The sequence below is a fragment of the Podarcis cretensis genome (assembly GCF_951804945.1).
Source record: "Podarcis cretensis genome assembly, chromosome: 1".
In the NCBI taxonomy this organism is placed as follows: Eukaryota; Metazoa; Chordata; class Lepidosauria; order Squamata; family Lacertidae; genus Podarcis; species Podarcis cretensis.
The window spans coordinates 80481250-80499774 of NC_137170.1; the positions used below are offsets into that span (position 1 = coordinate 80481250).

The 18525-nt window shown below is 41.9% G+C and overlaps 1 protein-coding gene across 1 annotated transcript in view; it reads left to right on the forward strand.

Moving 5' to 3' along the window:
- LRP5 (LDL receptor related protein 5) overlaps positions 1 to 18525 on the forward strand; it is a 121088-nt gene that overhangs the window by 23148 nt on the left and 79415 nt on the right. Inside the window, exon 2 of the mRNA XM_079990671.1 lies at positions 12226 to 12622. Coding sequence (XP_079846797.1) covers positions 12226 to 12622 — 397 coding nt within the window. The remainder of the gene's footprint in view (positions 1 to 12225; positions 12623 to 18525) is intronic.

Sequence of the window (18525 nt, forward strand, 5' to 3'; positions counted from 1 at the left end):
TGTGGACAACATGCAGAATAAAAAAGTGAAATGAAACTGCCTTGATTGATAGCTGAGATGTTTTGAGTTTTTTCCACAAAATTTGTGAATAGAAAAGATGGTGAAATGGAGAAGACATTGTGGGTTTTTATTGTTTGGTGTGTTTTTTAATGCCAAGGAAATGTACTGTATTTCCACCCCCTGCTTGTGAACTGAATGTAGGACACTTCTCCCTCTTTCTTTTGTTAATGTGCATTTCTATAGTAACTTATGCTATAAGATCTAAAAAGTATTTTACAGTCAATAAAGCATTACCAGTGGCAGTAGATTAAACCCATTGCATATTGTGTTTCTAGCCATAATACAACAATGAACTTTGCAGATTCAAAATAGATGACACAGAATAGGGAAAACACAATTTTAAGAAAAAGTTGTAGCCTTTGACAATTCCTAATACCATTTGGAAACTACAACACAAGTCATAGTGGTTCATGAAGCCTAAGCGGTCTTTTCAAAAGTTTTTATTCTACAGAAGTGACTTGCTGCAGTCACAGGTTAGGCATAAAAACGAGGAAGGGACAGGAACTGAGTTTCTTTGACTTCTTGTTTTGGATTAATTTCACACCTACATTTTTTTTTTCCATGGGAGGGAAAGAAAACCCTAGTATGCCACTGTGTGCTTGCGTGTGAGGAATTCAAAACACACACACACACACACACACACACACACACACACACACACTGTTCCAGGATGAAAGGAGTAGTCTTCCTTTCTTTAGAGGACTATATCTGACAAGTTTAAACTCAGGTTAAATACGAAGGTTCATTGCATGAAAATCAACATTTAATCTATCTTTTGAAGTTAGTGATCAATGGATTTCAGGTGTTCTACAGTAGTAGCTGCCAGTGGAACAGGGCTGGGTGCAAAACGCAAAGTAGTCTAAAGATGTTTTTGTTAAGTAGTCGTTCCAAATAATAAAAGAAGCTTCTCCCCTCCCTGCTTTTTGAATGACTAGGGATGAAGTCCTATGCATGCTTCCTTGGAAATGTTGCACTGAATCCAGTGGGTCTTTGTTTGAAAGCCCACTGGTGGCATCCTTGAAGCAGGCTCTTCTGAGGGGAGAAAGGGGCAGGCTTGGCCTAGGATCCATGGGATCTTAAACAGGCCTCAACTCACCTTCTGTGGATGCAGCATTGTCCCTGTGGCAGGGGTGGGAGTTTGGACTGAGCCTTAAGACAAATATGTGAATGGCTGAGGCTTTCTTCAAAATGTCACTGGTGTACCAAAATGAAGAATAATATTTTGGCTCCACCTGTTCTATGTATTTGCCACTGTAACAAGGTAGATTAATCTTGCTGACTTAGTTCTGAGGAGGATAATATATTTTTCAAAACCCTAAAAAGTAACCTCAAACCTCCCCCTTTTGCTCTGTCCCTCTCCCTTTCATATCAGAATTAGGTAAAGGTAAAGGGACCCCTGAACATTAGGTCCAGTCGTGACCGACTCTGGGGTTGTGGCGCTCATCTCGCTTAATTGGCCGAGGGAGCCGGCGTACAGCTTCCAGGTCATGTGGCCAGCATGACTAAGCCGTTTCTGGCGAACCAGAGCAGCGCATGGAAACACCTTTTACCTTCCCACCGGAGCGGTACATATTTATCTACTTGTACTAGGTTGAAGGGACGCAGGTGGCGCTGTGGGTTAAAGCCTCAGCGCCTAGGGCTTGCCGATCGAAAGGTCGGCGGTTTGAATCCCTGCGGCGGGGTGCGCTCCCGCTGCTCGGTCCCAGCGTCTGCCAACCTAGCAGTTCGAAAGCACCTCCGGGTGCAAGTAGATAAATAGGGACCGCTTACCAGCGGGAAGGTAAACGGCGTTTCCGTGTGTGACTCTGGCTCGCCAGAGCAGCGATGTCACGCTGGCCACGTGACCCGGAAGTGTCTCCGGACAGCGCTGGCCCCTGGCCTCTTAAGTGAGATGGGCGCACAACCCCAGAGTCTGTCAAGACTGGCCCGTACGGGCAGGGGTACCTTTACCTTTACCTTTTTACTAGGTTGGCAGGAGCAGGGACCGAGCAACGGGAGCTCACCCCGTCACGGGGATTCGAACCACCGACCTTCTGATCGGCAAGTCCTAGGCTCTGTGGTTTAACCCACAGTGCCACCCGCGTCCCTATATCAGAATTACACCCCCCAAAAAAATCCTGCTTCCCTCAGTAACTCTCTGCAATCTTTCTCAGGCACAGTTCTCCTCCATAGAAGGTATTTGACATTCAGGGGCTACTGATTGGTGTTTGGCTGCTCCACAATACTTAAAAATCCTTTCCCTTGGTGGCCTACCCATATCCAAGCATCTTTGAACAACTTATTTTTTGCTTGGGCATCCTTTTGGTGACTGAGGTCAAGCTTGTCAAGACGCTGCATCCCATAAAACCTGAATACCAGGTGGTAGCCAATTTCTTGTTCAGTTATATCTCCAAGTAGGTTATCTTACGCATTGGAAAAATAAGACACCATACCAGTTTCCTCTGCAAACTGTAGTTTTTAAATACAAATGCGGGTCTGAGTCTCTTTGTAAATCTGGATGTGTTCTGAATAGGCAGCTAATAGGTATGAGCTTGTATCTCTGATTACCCCAAAGGCATAATAATCCCAGTCTTGTTTGCAGCAGACCACATCCTCCCATTTGTTAAAATTTATTTTTCTTGTGTCAAATAAGCTGCTTAGCTACATTTTCCACAGAGAAGAAACCAAGCATGTGTGTGGCCTTCCTGCATGGTGACTTGAAAAGAAAAGTGCCCTTCTGCCATAGTCTCCACCTTGTGCCATGCCTCTCCAAGCAGAATTTGCCTATTAGGGACGTTTGGAGCTTTTCCAAGTGATTATGCAGTTGTTAAAAGTTTAGAAGTTATTCCTTAAGGCTATGCTCCTGCCGAAGGGCATAATATATTTCCCCAGCACTGAAACAGATACCTATTTATTTTTTTGAACCAGAACATTCGCCCAGCAGCATGGATGAATTGTAAGAGTTGGAAAGGACCTTCAAGGTCATCTAGTTCAGTCTCTCTCTCTCTCTCCCCCCCCCCATTATAGGAGTCTGGGTAATGCTTCCTCTGTCCTGAAAGTAGACAAGAATTGACAGGTATGGAATTCCAGCAAAACACATTACAGTCATCCATATTCATTGCTGGAGTCCGCTTTGAGCAGATAAAAGGATTTTCACCTTTTATGCATAGGGCTGGCTCATCATGGACACAAGTATTTGCCATGTTAGATGTGTGTTGGACCACACATCAGGAAGAAAATGCTTCAGCAAATTTATGGCTTTTCATTATGTTAGCAGACAGAAATGAATGTGGAGCACATATCCACATAGCAGGCTTTATCAACCATCTCCAATTTGTTCTTGGTTATTGTTCCAAAGGCTTCGTTTCTCTCTCCTGGATTGCGTTCTCAGTGCCCCTCAAGGATAAACTGGATGTTGCTGAATAAGGGCATAGGGCTGGGTAGCTGCCATGTGGTATTTTCCTACCTACTTTCTGGTATTTTCCTTTTCCTTTAGGAAGCTCTTCTATGCGCTTTCCTTGGAATGCTGGGCTGTGTGCAACAGTACCTTGGCATTGGGTACTGAATGCCTGTAGAAGGGGCAATCCTTTAGTGTGGGCATATTTTACTTCTCTGAGTAACTTGTTTTTGAGCATATCTCCATTTCCTTATACATGGATATGATTCTTTTCTGCATTGCTCAATCCTAAATGCACAGACAGGACGGAATAGAATTATTTAACACGCTTTACAGCTATGAAATGCTATAAGGAGCTAATATAGTTTCTTGATACAGATGCTACATTACCCCAAAGACTTCAGTTTCAGCAGAGCATGTGACTGCATCCTTTCTGCTTGTATGATTTGCAAAGGAACCGTGTATTTATATCTTCCCTTAAAGACTAACAAATGTGTTTTGGTACAAGTTTTAGGAGACTGAAGCCCACTTCATCAGATGCATGATGTGAAGTATTAGTTAGCAGGTATATAAAGGAGAAAATTGTAAGGTGAATGTCAAAAGTCAATAAGGAAAAATTGAGTCTAAAACAATTACAGCATAAATATATGTTCAATAGGCATTTTAATAGTGGCATATTGGTGAGGATTCACTCAGCATTGCTGAGATGATTGTATTAACACCTATGGCAGGGAACCATTCATTAAGAACAATCATTGATAGCACAGATTTCCTGGCATTGAAAAGCTAATTTACACATGATAAAAGAGCTAAAATCTTTTGTCTCTGTTTAACCCACAAGTGATGGCATTGAATTTATTGATGGATTGTAATTAAGCTCATTTATGTTACACACGCACACACACACACACACACACACACACAGCCTGTTCCAGAATGGCTACATTAAGGTCTGTTATGGCCTGCCCTGGGAAGTTGAAATATTCTCCCAAGTGCCATTTTCAGTGTCTGATTTGTGTCATTTACTCCTATGTGGAGAGACTGGCTCATCTATTTTGTGTAGAATGCAGCAGGGCATTGTTGACAGGCGAAGTCATAAATCACACTGGAAGATGAGCAAGTGAAAATCACCAATGTTGTGGATGACATTGTTGGGTCAAGTTATGGTGTTACCACTAGACGCTGGGAGAGATTTGTCAATTGGCTTTGCTGTGGCTTATTGGTGATTAGCTGTTTTAGGTTGCCAGGTGGTGGGGAGAGGGGAGGTTGTCTATATGCAAATATGGCCACCCCTCTAAAAAAAATTCCCATTCAGATTCATCAGAAGGGGAAAAGTATGATAAAATTGGAGTCCATTGGAGTCTTCCTACCAGGTGAACTAAACAGTGATAGATCAGATGGGATCAAATGACTTTGAAATGTTATTATGCTACAACTTCAACAAAACACACACAAATGAAAAAGCAACACATGCAAAGCCATTGGTTCTTATGCATAATGGTCCCTTAGCTTGCTAGCTCAGGTGACTTCCAGTTGCCTCACGTATTGGTCAGACCAGGGGTCAGCAAACTTCTTCAGCAGGGGGCTGGTCCACTGTCCCTCAGACCTTGTGGGGGCCTGGACTATATTGGGGAGTGGGGAGAATGAATTCCTATGCCCCACAAATAACCCAGAGATGCATTTTAAATAAAAGGACACATTCTACTCATGTAAAAGCATGCTGATTCCCTGACCGTCCGCAGGCTGGATTGAGAAGGCAATTGGGCCGGATCCGGCCCCCGGGTCTTAGTTTGCCTACCCATGGGGCAGACTATGGGCCATATTTTTCCTCCTGCTTTTCCCTTGCACTAAGTTACTTTTTAGCTAGTTTCTCAATCCTGGGTCTTCCCCACTCCCTGGCACTTACTTTGTCCTTCTTCCATGTGTTTCTCCTCCCCCACCCCTGCCCTGCATCCTGTATCTCGCCAATTACAGCCTTTTTTATCTCTCCAGCCAGCTTGGAGTGCTTGTTTCTGATTGGCTTCCTAGATCTTTGTCTTCTTGGTGATAACCTCTCCCTCAGTTCTTTGCCTTGCTATTCCAGACTGATAAGCAAATTTGGTCCCACAACACAGCACACTATGTCATGTGTCAGGGAACTGCCATCGGGAGGGCAGGCGGTGGAAGGGCTCACGGAGGTTAGGAGAGACTCGGCAGCAGAGGAGGGAACCAGCAGGGGGAGAGAAGGAGCTCCAAGGGAAAGTGAATCGGAGGGATGGCTCAGAGAGACTTCCAGCGAAAACAGTGGGGAAGTTTCAGGACCTCCTATAGGGACACCCACCCCTCGCCGGAAACTGTCGCGCCGAGAATCCCGAAGACGCGTTTCCGTTAAGGAGCTTCTATGCTGGAAGCGTTTCCGCAAACGCCCACTGTCGGATTCTGCCAGCGATTGAGGGAGTCATGTTTTAGGGGGGCTCCTCTATAGACAGAGCTTTGATAACCAGGCCAGACTCTGAGGGACTAAGCTTTACGCACAAGCAGCTCATCATCCCATCACATCATGTCTTGCTCCTTGGTTCCTCATTTAGACATTTCTCAAGCTGTTCTTACCCCAGACCCCATGTTCATCAACTTTCTGTTTAAAACCCTTGCCTAAGCAACTTTATGTGGTGAGCTTGACTTATCCTTATTCTGCCATAACTGCTGCTAGCCTGTGTTCCTCTCAAAGATTCTATCTCCCCATAGTGTTAAGTCTCCTTGATTTCCTCCTATAATTAATCAGAAAGGGGTTTATTAGATATGTTGCTCTATTCCTACACACGCTCTATCACTTTCTCATTCAGCCGGCTGCGCTTCTTATGGTTTAAAGGGCAGTTCACAACCAACCATGCACACATGTACAGTGGTACCTCTGGTTACGTACTTAATTCATTCCAGAGGTCTGTTCTTAACCTGAAGCACCACTTTAGCTAATTGGGCCTCCCGCTGCTGCCGCGCCGTCGCCGCACGATTTCTGTTCTGATCCTGAAGCAAAGTTCTTAACCCGAGGTACTATTTCTGGGTTAGGGGAGTCTGTAACCTGAAGTGTATGTAACCCGAGGTACCACTGTATACACTACCTTGCAGAGGGGTTTGCCATCTGTCTGTACATCTTCCCCTTTGAATGCTTCAGAAAGCGTTGCCAGCCTAATATGAAAGTGGCTGCATATTCCTGTGGCAGTGTTTCTTTTTATAAACTTGCAAAGCTGCAAGATTCCTTAGGGGCACATCTGCCCTTCAAACTACTGCTTTTAAGCAGGGATAATTGCCCTGGTGGTCTCCAAGGAATCCTAAGGCTGTAATCCTATGCACAGTTACGTGGGAGATGGTTCCACTGAACTTGGTGGGACCTCAGAAGGAAACCAAACTTGGATCTTGCTGCTAGAGCTGTTGCAGCTAGAGTGCTGGGAGTTCTGTACGAAATGGTCAGATGCCGTCTTTTAGGTATTATTTGATTGCCTTGTAAAATAGTGTGGATTGAGAATGTTGCAGGGTTGTTGTTGTTGTTGTTGTTTAAATATACATGAAGTTGAAATTCTAAAGGTAACACTAAGCCAAAGATGTAAAAGAGAACATGGACTGAATATTGGAAACCTAACCATATGATGAACATCAGTACAAGGCCAAATGCACAACAAAACAGTCATGCATAATTCTTATTCAAGTCCTGAATATTTCAGTCAAAATATTAATTAATCCCAGTTATAAGATTGTATTGCAGTATAAAAGTTGCATGGCAGAACACCCACCTTCATTTTTAAAACTCATTTTCTGATTTCTTTGTGGTTTTTTTAAAGCTGTTTGTGTTATATTTTGAACATTTCCTTGTGACTTATCTAGAAGCCAAAAAATAAATCACAACAATAATAAAGAAAAGCAATTCAATGATAGTATATATTTTATTGTAGTATGTGTATTGGATGATGTTCTTGGAGTTCACTAACAAAGAATTGGATCTCAACTCCATGCATGTTAGGAGTCTGAAACATCAGCTGAAGCTACAAGCCTCTTGTGGGGAAAGTCAGCAATTGATTAGTAAAGACATCTAGCAGCTGTTGCTTGGACTTGTGGAATTGCTCGAAGGGCTTGAAGTGACAAATAATTTGCCAGAGAAATGTTCTGTGTTGGATTACATTAGAAAGCTGCTGAACTGAGCAGATCCTGAATGAAATATTGCCGTTTGTAGCAGTTAGTGCCCTCTTCTGGAATATTGGTATTCCATTAAGTTAATTGCATTAGTGTTAACTGCTGTAATTGGTAGGAAACAATCTAATGCTGAGGGGTCATCCCTTTGTTATATGCAACTATCTAAATAAAGACAGTCATGCTAATGGGTACCCCACTTTATTTACAAGGTACTGTAATGTGGTTAAAGGAGGTGGTATTTTGCAGGACGCTTTTTAAATTGATGTAATACACTTGCATATTACGAAAGTGTGATTTTTAAAAAGCATTGCTTACTACACAATTTCCAACAGCAACCATTTATCTGTTAAGAAACATCATCATAAATATTTTTCATTTCTGTGTACAGTATCTTACCAGAAAAAATAAATATATGTACTAAACTCGGATTTCTACCAGTTAAAGCTGGCTTTGCTAATTAATTAAAATTTAGCTGCTTGATCAATCATTGGAGCTTGCTGCTCTGTCGAGCAACTTTTGTAAAAGAATATACAGTCGTACCTTGGTTCTCGAACGCCTTGCAATTTGAATGTTCTGTCTCCCGAATGCCACAAACCCGAAAGTAAGCGTTCCGGTTTGTGAACTTTTTTGGAAGCCGAACATCTGACGCGGCTTCCATGGCTTCCGATTGAGTGCTGGAAGCTCCTGCAGCCAATTGGAAGCTGCGCTTTGGTTTCTGAACGTTTTCGGAAGTCGAACGGATTTCCGGAATGGATTCCATTTGAGAACCAAGGAACAACTGTAATGTATAAGTAACATATGTGGCATTAGTTGGTCATCTCCTTGCATGAAGCAGTCCCAAGTTCCATCTGTGCCATTCCCAGGTAAGACTGTGAAAGATCCCTGCTTAAAACCCTAGAAAGCCATTGCCAGACACACAGTACTGAACTAAATGGACCAATGTCCTGAGTCAGAAAAAGGTGACTTTCTATGTTCCTAGGCAATCCTTCTCACCATCTGCAGTGGTATCAGGAAAAAACCAGTGACCTAAGTATGTTCCTGCTTGAAAGTAGTGACTGATTTAGATGGCACTAATGCACCTTAGAATGGTGTATGCAAGGGACGCGGGTGGCGTTGTGGGTTAAACCACAGAACCTAGGGCTTGCCAATCAGAAGGTTGGCGGTTTAAATCCCTGCGATGGGGTGAGCTCCCGTTGCTTGGTCCCTGCTCCTGCCAACCTAGCAGTTCGAAAGCACATCAAAGTGCAAATAGATAAATAGGTAAGGTAAAGGTGGGAAGGTGAACAGCGTTTCCGTGCGCTGCTCTGGTTCTCCAGAAGCGGCTTAGTCATGCTGGCCACATGACAAGGAAGCTGTACGCCGGCTCCATCGGCCAGTAAAGCGAGATGAGCGCTGCAACCCCAGAATCATCTGCGACTGGACTGGGGTCCCTTTACCTTTAATGCACCTTATGTAGGTGCATGCAAGTTACGTCTTTGGAGATTGCATGAACTTTTATTAATTATTTATTTCATTTCTATACCACTTTATATTTCTTAGAAAAAAGTCTCAAAGGGGTTTGTTGTTGTTGTTTAGTCGTGTCCGACTCTTCGTCACCCCATGGACCAGAGCACGCCAGGCACTCCTGTCTTCCACTGCCTCCCACAGTTTGGTCAAACTGATTTTAGTAGCTTCGAGAACACTGTCCAACCATCTTGTCCTCTGTCGTCCCCTTCTCCTTGCGCCCTCCATCTTTCCCAACATCAGGGTCTTTTCCAGGGAGTCTTCTCTTCTCATGAGGTGGCCAAAGTACTGGAGCTTCAGGATCTGTCCTCTCAGTGAGCACTTAGGGCTGATTTCCTTCATGGATAGGTTTGACCTTCTTGCAGTCCATGGGTCTCTCAAGGGTCTCCTCCAGAACATTAAAACAACAATTAAAATAATCCAAAATAAAACAATTGCTGAAAAAAGTCAAAGTTTACATCTAAAACAACATAATTAACAGGAAACTAAAATATTACCTTGACGATTTCAAAATAATTCATTACAAAGGAGGTAAACTACAGAATACACATTTAATGCAGAATAGTTAACAACAACAAAAAACCCCTTAACATTTCAAAAGGAAACATTACTAAAGGAAGTCAAATATAAAATGCACATTTAAATAGCATAATTAAAAAGAGAATAAAATATTATCATAAGCATAGAACATACTCTACCTGCTGCTGTAGTGTGTGGATGAACTTTTAGTGCCTGGCTATGGGGAGGGGACTCTTTAAGAATGTTGTTGTTTAAAAATTATATCCTGCTTTTCACCAAAGCAGTTTACGACGATAAAAATGCATAGCATATCACGCTTAAAACACAAAAGCCTAAGAAATTCAAAACTCCAGAAATATTTTTTTAAATCAAATCAAATCATTTAAAACACCAGAGAAGCATCAAAGGCATCCTGAAATAAAATGGTTTTAACTAGGCATCTGAAATGCAGCAGGAACAGTGCCTGTCTGACTGCTAATGGGAGGCAGTTCCACTGAGGTTAGGGTTGCCATACGCCCGGAATTTCCCGGACTTAGCCAGAATACGGCAGTCAGTAACAGTGTCTGAGCAGAAATAGCTTCTGGGATTCTGGGAAAATCTGGGCATATGGCAAATTTCCTTAAATTTTTTCAAAAACTTCATTTTGTGTCCGGATTTTCACTTTTTGAAATATAGTAACCCTAACAGGTGGGCTGACAATACTGAAGACATGACTTGTTGTTTACATGAGTTGTGCTTCTGTTCTATGGGGAACCACTAATAGTGTTCTCCCCACAAAATGTTCTCAAAATGTCCAGCCTGAAACGTGCATAGCAAGGTTGTCCTTAATATATCCAGGGCCTAACCTGTTCATACTAATACAAGAACTTTGAATCTAGCCCAGTGGCAGATTGGAAGCAATTTCAGGTCTGTTAATGCTAGTGTCATTAGTTGGTGGTTGAAGCAAAACACAAAAAGTCCTGCTTGAAAAGCGAGTCAGTTCGTCACTGAGTAAATTGAATTTGGAGGTATTCAGTTGTAGGAATCATATGGAGAAAAAAATACACACTTTGTCTTTATCCTGGAGGTGGTTGGTAAATTTCCACTTACTCTGGCTTTCAGAGTTGTTTCCTGGGCATTAATTTATCAAACTTAAAAAAAAAATTTTGAAACTACCGTATTTTTCGCTCTATAACACGCACCTGACCATAACACGCACATCGTTTTTAGAGGAGGAAAACAAGGGAAAAAACATTCTGAATGAAACAGTGGATGTATCATTTTTGTGCTTCATGCTGTGGCCACAGACATGTGATCTGATGGTGAATTTGGGGTGACCCAATGCAAAAATCCTGAGAATCCCTGTGGATCCATGCTTTGTAACCACGTTTTTGCACCATTGCAGCCCCAGGCAACAGTGGGTGCGTGATTTTTTGGGGGCAGGCTGTAGCCATGGACATGCTATGTGCTCTGATGGTGAATTTGGGCTGACCCAATGCAAAGATCCTGAGGATCCATGTGGATCCATGTGTTGTAACCATGTTTTTGCACCATTGCAGCCCCAGGCAACAGTGGGTGCGTGATTTTTGGGGGGCAGGCTGTAGCCATGGACATGTTATGTGATCTGATGGTGAATTTGGGCTGACCCAATGCAAAGATCCTGAGGATCCATGTAGATCCATGCTTTTTAACCACGTTTTTGCACCATTGCAGCCCCAGGCAACAGTGGGTGCGTGATTTTTGGGGGGCAGGCTGTAGCCATGGACATGCTATGTGATCTGACGGTGAATTTGGGCTGACCCAATGCAAAGATCCTGAGGATCCATGTGGATCCATGCTTTTTAACCACATTTTAAGTGGGGAGGGAAGGAAAAACACAGAAGGGACAAGGAGCAGGAGAGGGGTGTGCAGAGAAGCAGCTGGCGAAGAATGCAGGAGAGGGGTAGGGAGGAAAGGAAGGCAAAAGTTTTCCCTCACCTACCCACCCAAGCCAGCCAGCTCGCGCTCTCTCTCTCTCTCTCCCTCCTGCATGTTTTCAGCTTTCCCCTCTGCTTGCCTGGAGGGGAGGGGCTTTCCCTGCTCTTTGTTCCGTTTGAGCAAACACAGCAAGGAAGCAGAGGTGGGTGGGCAGTAAGACCCTGAGGCAGAATGCCGGAAAGCAGCCGCTTCCTCTTTTCAAGTTTCCCTTCTAGGAGACGCACGATTTGATTTTTGCCTGCTTTTTTTTGCCTCCCCTCGCACAAATTGGCTCCAGGAACCACACATTCGCTCAATAACACGCACAGACATTTCCCCTTCCTTTTTAGGAGAAAAAATCTGCGTGTTATAGAAGGAAAAATACGGTAAGTTGGAATTGATGAAAAAACTGGTGGGGCACAAAGAATATTAAAGGCAGTAAATGTTCTGGAGGCAGTGTTCTTCTTTTACCAAATGATTACAAAGTTTGTTGAATGTTTAAAAACAATATAATATGTGGCATTGTGCTAAAAGCCATAATAATGCCAAATAAATACTTTACTTGAATGGAAATCCCAAGATGTAATATAGCGCTTAGGCATCACTGCTCTGTTTTTAGAAGTGATGGTTTACCATACATAACACTTTATTGTTCTTCCTTTCCATAGCTTCTCCCCTCCTGCTTTTTGCTAACCGGAGAGATGTCAGACTGGTGGATGCTGGAGGAGTGAAGATGGAATCAACTGTTGTTGTCAGTGGCTTAGAAGATGCTGCAGCAGTGGACTTCCTGTACTCACAGGGTGTTATTTACTGGACCGATGTGAGCGAAGAAGCCATCAAGCAGACTTATTTTAATCAAACAGGGAACCTGGTGCAGAACGTCATCGTGTCAGGTCTGGTTTCCCCAGATGGCTTGGCTTGTGACTGGATTGGGAAAAAATTGTACTGGACAGACTCTGAAACGAATAGGATAGAAGTTGCTAATCTCAATGGAACATCTAGGAAAGTTCTCTTTTGGCAAGACCTTGACCAGCCAAGAGCAATAGCCCTGGATCCAGCTCATGGGTAAACATCCCTTCTTTAAACTTTTTGCATTGGTTTGCAGGATTATGATTGTTTTGATAGGAATTTTTTTGTCTCTACAAAAAAATATAATCTCGTTTCAGTTTCTATTTTCTCAAGGTATTTTTCTCTGAACATACGTTTAGATTTAAATACATCTTGTGAAGGAATGGCAGGCCATGGAAGAGTGCCATGGCTAAAGTGCCAAAGAAAACGTTAAAACAGTCTCATTTTTCCAAGTTAGGCTTCTCCTAAAAGCCAAATGTTATGAATTTTTTAATCTCCAGTTAACATGACCAGTTAAAGGTGTTTAATGAAGTTTTGTGTATAAAAGTGCAATAGGTTCAGTTATGCAAATTTTAACAAGTTCTCAAATTCATCAAATGGCTTGAGGTGTCTAATGCTCTGTAAGCTCTAGCAAGTAAAAGAGGCTATTTATTTTTATTACTCCAAAGATCTGAATGTGCCTAAGCACCCTCTGCGTAGGGAAAGAAACAGCCAGGTATCTGCAAGCTAGAGATTTCTTTAAACTGAGGTTTTGCTTACCTGGCACAATTTTTTTCCAGTTTTTTGACAAATATGTGCCGAGGTAAATGGTTAACTGTTACAGATCATTCCGCTAGCACCTTAAATGCATTGTTTTGTTACATGTGATACAGTTGGTAAAAGAGGCAATCTCAGCTTTGACAAGGTTGTAATATAAATGAACAGAAGGCTGGAACAAGTGTGAGCAGGAAGCCAAACAATTAAGTAGTTGAGTTTGGTTTCATTTCAGATCCAGGTCCATCAGGGTATTCTAACATTTTGGTTCAGGCACAGAGCTTAAATATAGTTCAAGAACACTGTTAGATACTAAGATATATAACCTAGGCGCCAAATAGCTAAGCGGAATGCCTAGTTGCCATGTTTGGGCCAGACAGCTCAAAAATCCTATTTTTCAATATGACTTTTTGGCTGCTGAAATTCATTCTGATTGTGCAGATAAAATATCATGGATAGAATTCTACAGGATGTGTTGATAATGTGTGAAAACAGTCAAGATCCAAGGATCCCTAGGCATTCACCTCCAGATGGCGGAGATGTCAGGCGCCATCCTGGTGCCCAGGCATCTTCACTTGGTTGCATATGGTCAGTAGCTAGGTGCAAAATGTGCCTGGCGCATGGCGGATTTTGAAGGCTGTTCAAGAACTAGTTCAGATAAACGTAACACAGTTGAGTGCAACTACATATGTAGTGCAATCTAAAGTGTGCTTCCTCAGACGCAAGATGCACTATGTTCAGTTTGTATGAACTGGCTTCATTCATATCCACAGTGTAGTTCATTGTCAGTGTGGCCATATGGAAACGATGCTACCAATTTTCTGAATTCCCGATTATCCCAGTGTTCTGGTTGACCACACTTAATAAATGTGGTTGTATTGCAGAGCTGTTTCCCAAATATGGCTTTTCCACTTAGCATGGCTTTTCATTCTGTTTCCTCTCTCAACAACAATGGTTTTTCTAGACCAGCCATCAGGGAAGCAGTAACAAAATGCCCCCTTATTTCAACTGGCTAATCTGGCATCACTGCATTTTGTGCTGGCTCTGAGACCTTAATTTGAGCTAAAGTGTCCTTTAGGAAAAGACCCAAGAGGTGACCGCCAGTCCTTTGCCCAATACAGTTTCCCATCCTGCCTTGTACCTACTATTTATAAAGGTTTTGGTGTTTATAGATGTGGGATATAATGGCAGGAATCAAGAAGCATTTTCACGTAAGTATTTAAAAGGCCTGTGATGGATTACCATCTTGCTGTGGAATTTGCATGCTTGGGTTTTTTTTGGATGGAAAGCTTCGCTTATGAACAAGAATTAAGTGAACAGTGTGGTTCTTCTATATAAGCTCTCATATGAATCTTTGCCCAAATACAGAGTATAAGGGAATCCATTAACAGCTAGATGGTAGAGCCATTAGCTTTTATAGCCAAGACTGTAAAGATTTAGATCTTTAGCTTCAGGGATTTGCTAATCGCAATTTCCAGACAGGTTTCTGAGGAATGATACATTTTGACTGTTTGGTTTACTTAAAATATTTATATCCCGCCTTAAAAACGGTGCTCAGCGCAGCTTACATCACCAAAGCTAACAGCAACACCCAGAGACTGGTCATAGGCAAAACAATCTTAAAACTGGGAGTTGTCTCATTAAAATTAATCAGCCTAACTATAATGTTTTCAATAAGAGGCAGGATACTTGGAGAAGGGGGAGGGGGGATGATGGACATTCCTTAGTAGGGAATCTCATAACACCTCTCCCACTCCAGTTAGATATCTGACACATGGGAGTGATCTGTGTGGGGAGGACACTGGAATTGTAAAAGGTACATTTAGAAATGCCTCTCATGAGGCCATGAAACCAGGAATTTAAGCAGCAGCTTGAAGCTACCTCTTTTTCCCTTTGCATCATTGTACTGTTACTTCTATGACTAGACTGGGGGATGTTCATAACTCTTCCCACTAATTGGGCTCACATTGCTATCCTCACATTTGTCATTTATCTGTGCCAAGTATAGGAGATTTTTTCAGTCTGGTGTCCTGTTTGGTGGGTTGCCCTGTGCTGCTGGTTACTAGACATTTCCTCTGTATAGGAGAGAAGGGATGCTTGTTTTAACTTATTTAACACCCCTTGATACTATGGCTGTGATATAAATGTGAAGGGCATGTTCTCTTGTCCTTGTATAAAATCGGTTTGATAGCTAGTGAGTATTGGAGATAAGTTACTGTTCAGCAAAGTATTTTCTAAATTTGCCTTCCCCTGTTATACGTGTTTTATAAAGTTGTTTTTGACTTTGAGAGGATGACCTCTTTCAAAAATGTGACCTCTTGCTCCAGCTCCATTTATAGGAGCAGCCAAGGGCAACCCCGGACTGGAAGTGGGGGGGGGGGACTGGGCCTGGTGCTGGAAGTTGGCACCTCCCCACAATTAAAATTGGGGGCTTGTTTGTGATGATGGTGGCTTCCCAATGCTTTCTTGCCACCCTCCCATCTTTTTCAAAAGGCATGTTGGGAGCATATTGACAAAATAATTATACATGAGCGGAATATCTGTTTTTCTTCAAGTTACTGTAGTTTCTTAACAGTCTAATAGGAATTCCAGATCAAAGTTTCCATCCTGGTCAGATTTTATTTTGCAGCAATTGTTTCATTCTGCCTCATTTTTCTCAGTTGTCTCTACTTCTGCTGTTCATGGTAGATTGTGAATGCAAGACTCCTACTGTTAGAAGTTATTTGCCTGGTCAAGAGTACTACTCTGTATTACTTTATTGCGAAAGACAGAACATAGCATAGTAATCTTAGAATTCATCAGGGGGCATTTACAACACAAGACTGAATAAGCTGCTTGTGATTTTTATTGTCTTAATCTCTAGATGTATGAAGCGAAAATATATTTTTTGTTGGGTGGTTAGAAAATACCTGCAATGCACCATTAAAAATAGTTCAGTTCTCTAGTTGTAAGACGTTCAACACTTGACCTTTTAGATTTTGGTGGAAAACATTTGATATGAGTACCCTTGCTGTTCTTTTTAAAGGATTGGAATTCAAATTTTGCAATGGTGGCTGGAAAATTTGAAGTTCATTATGAGGAAATATAGTGTAATAAAAGTCTTAAAAAAAACAAAAAAACAAAAACCCAAACAAGTCAATTAGCACAGAAATATGCTCTTTTTTATGAACAAACATTTTTTAGTTCAGGGTGGGGAATCTTTTGCTAAAGTACTATTATTTTTCATGTGCAAATGTAGAGCATGAATAATTCTCCATGAAGTTCTTCTGGCAATTTGTTTGGAATTTGCATGCAGAGCTGGATCAATACCATTCAACATTCTACCACCCACTTACACCACAAAATCTCTTTTGCAGTATTTTTTTACTCTGTGCTTTCAATGGCATGTAACATTAAGCCATAATTTATAACAAATTTAAAATTTCACTTTCATGTAAAAAGTTCCAGCATCATTCCTTCCCAACTCCTCCTGCTGCTTCGCCACAGAGAAAACAAGCCAGGGTCTGCTTCTCATGCTAGCTAAACCTGGGCTTGTGGTTTGGTTTTTCTCCAAACAACAAACTGTCAGCCTTGAAGAGACCTTGGTTATTATTGCTTCTGGAGGGAATCAAACCACAGTTTTGGACAACATGGCAAAGTAGTAGGAGTATCAGTAAACTTCTGAGCAGCATGCACTAGTGTACTGCTACTTCGCATTAAACAATACAGTGGTGCCCCGCAAGACGAATGCCTCGCAAGACGAAAAACCCGCTAGACGAATGGGTTTTCCGTTTTTCGAGGCGCTTCGCAAGACGAATTTCTCTATGGGCTTGCTTCGCAAGACGAAAACGTCTTGCGAGTCTTGCGATTTTTTTCGCTCCCCCCCCCTTTTCTAAGCCGCTAATAGCCGCTTAGCCGCTAAGCTGCTAATAGCCGCTAAGCCGCTAATAGGGTTGCTTTGCAAGACGAAAAAACCGGATTCTTTTCGTCTTGCGAGGCACCACTGTAATTTGTTTTAGCCTATGGTTTAAATACGAACTAGACCAATGTTTGCAGTACCAGATGTCTGATTATAATCTAACGTTGGCATGAACAAATTATCTAGAACAATGAGATTTGTATGGCTGATGTGTAGTCCTTTTACCTCAACAACTCCAGGAAATTGGAAGAGGCAAGAGACCAAAAGCTCCCCCCCCCCCCCATGGCTGGTGAGGTACTGTTTATACACATACCTTTGGTTAGTGCAGTGACAAATTACCATATTGCTAAAGGACTTACCATGTGGTGCTCCTTGGCTGGGATCCACTGATGTGCAGAATGGTTTTCATGTATCCAAGAAGACATTGGTTTCTTGAACTGCGGTCCCCCATTGACACATGGTAAACTGCTTTTGAAAGTTGGCGGGGGACGGGACTTTCAAAAGCAGATTTTGATAAGCTCTGGTGAACGTCTGCTGTTCAAGGAAGGAAATAAAAAAATCCCACATGGCATTACTAATGTAAGTCTTTGGAGCCCAGCCTTAGGCTTTCATCTTGCTCCAGCTTTTGATTTAAAACCTACCACCTCCTTGCAGATGTGTAAGCCATAATGTAGTTATGATTATCCCGAGGTTGCTTAATATGTATGGTTACTGATATTATATGAACTCAGTTTTGGAAGCCCAAAGCAGTTGTTCCTTAATAGTATATGTGCACTTAATTTCTTGTATCTTTATTCTGTGCCCCTCACTGGTGGGACAAGGCGTAGTAATGCCTTCATTGTTCGTCAGCCGTCCTGGTTGTTTTTTTTAGTTTCGACCTATTGCCTCCATTCTTTTTTAAAAAAAACAAAAGCAAAATAACAACACAAGTGATTTGGTTATTTTTTTCAACTTAACAAAAAGTTACAAAAAGAACAAAACTGATATCCAGCCACATAGCAAAGAAGGATATTGAAACCCAACTTCAGTAATTCCAAAATTACAATGCAGGATTAAGGTAGTGCTTGCTATACCATTCTTAAATTAATATCATTTACATTCCCCCATCCCCGCCCCAAAACTTACATGTCTCCTCCAAATGAGTCATGTGCCATGAAGGGGGGAGTATGATAACACTTACTGATACTATTCTTGACTCTTGCATGTCATCCTACTTTCTTTACACAATAATAATTGTATACTTGACCTATTTTGTTTTCCCTCATTGACTCTCCCTATTTTCTATCAAACGTAAATTTCTATTTTTGTTGGTTTCTGTCTCTTGTCTTGGTCCCTCCATTTCACCACACATGAATCTTATTAAACGCTCACACTCATGTTGTTGTTTTTCTCTCTGAAACTTTTTTTTTTTTTAATTTTGGACTCTTATGAGTGGAACCAATTTCCTTTAAATATTCACTTGGCCTCT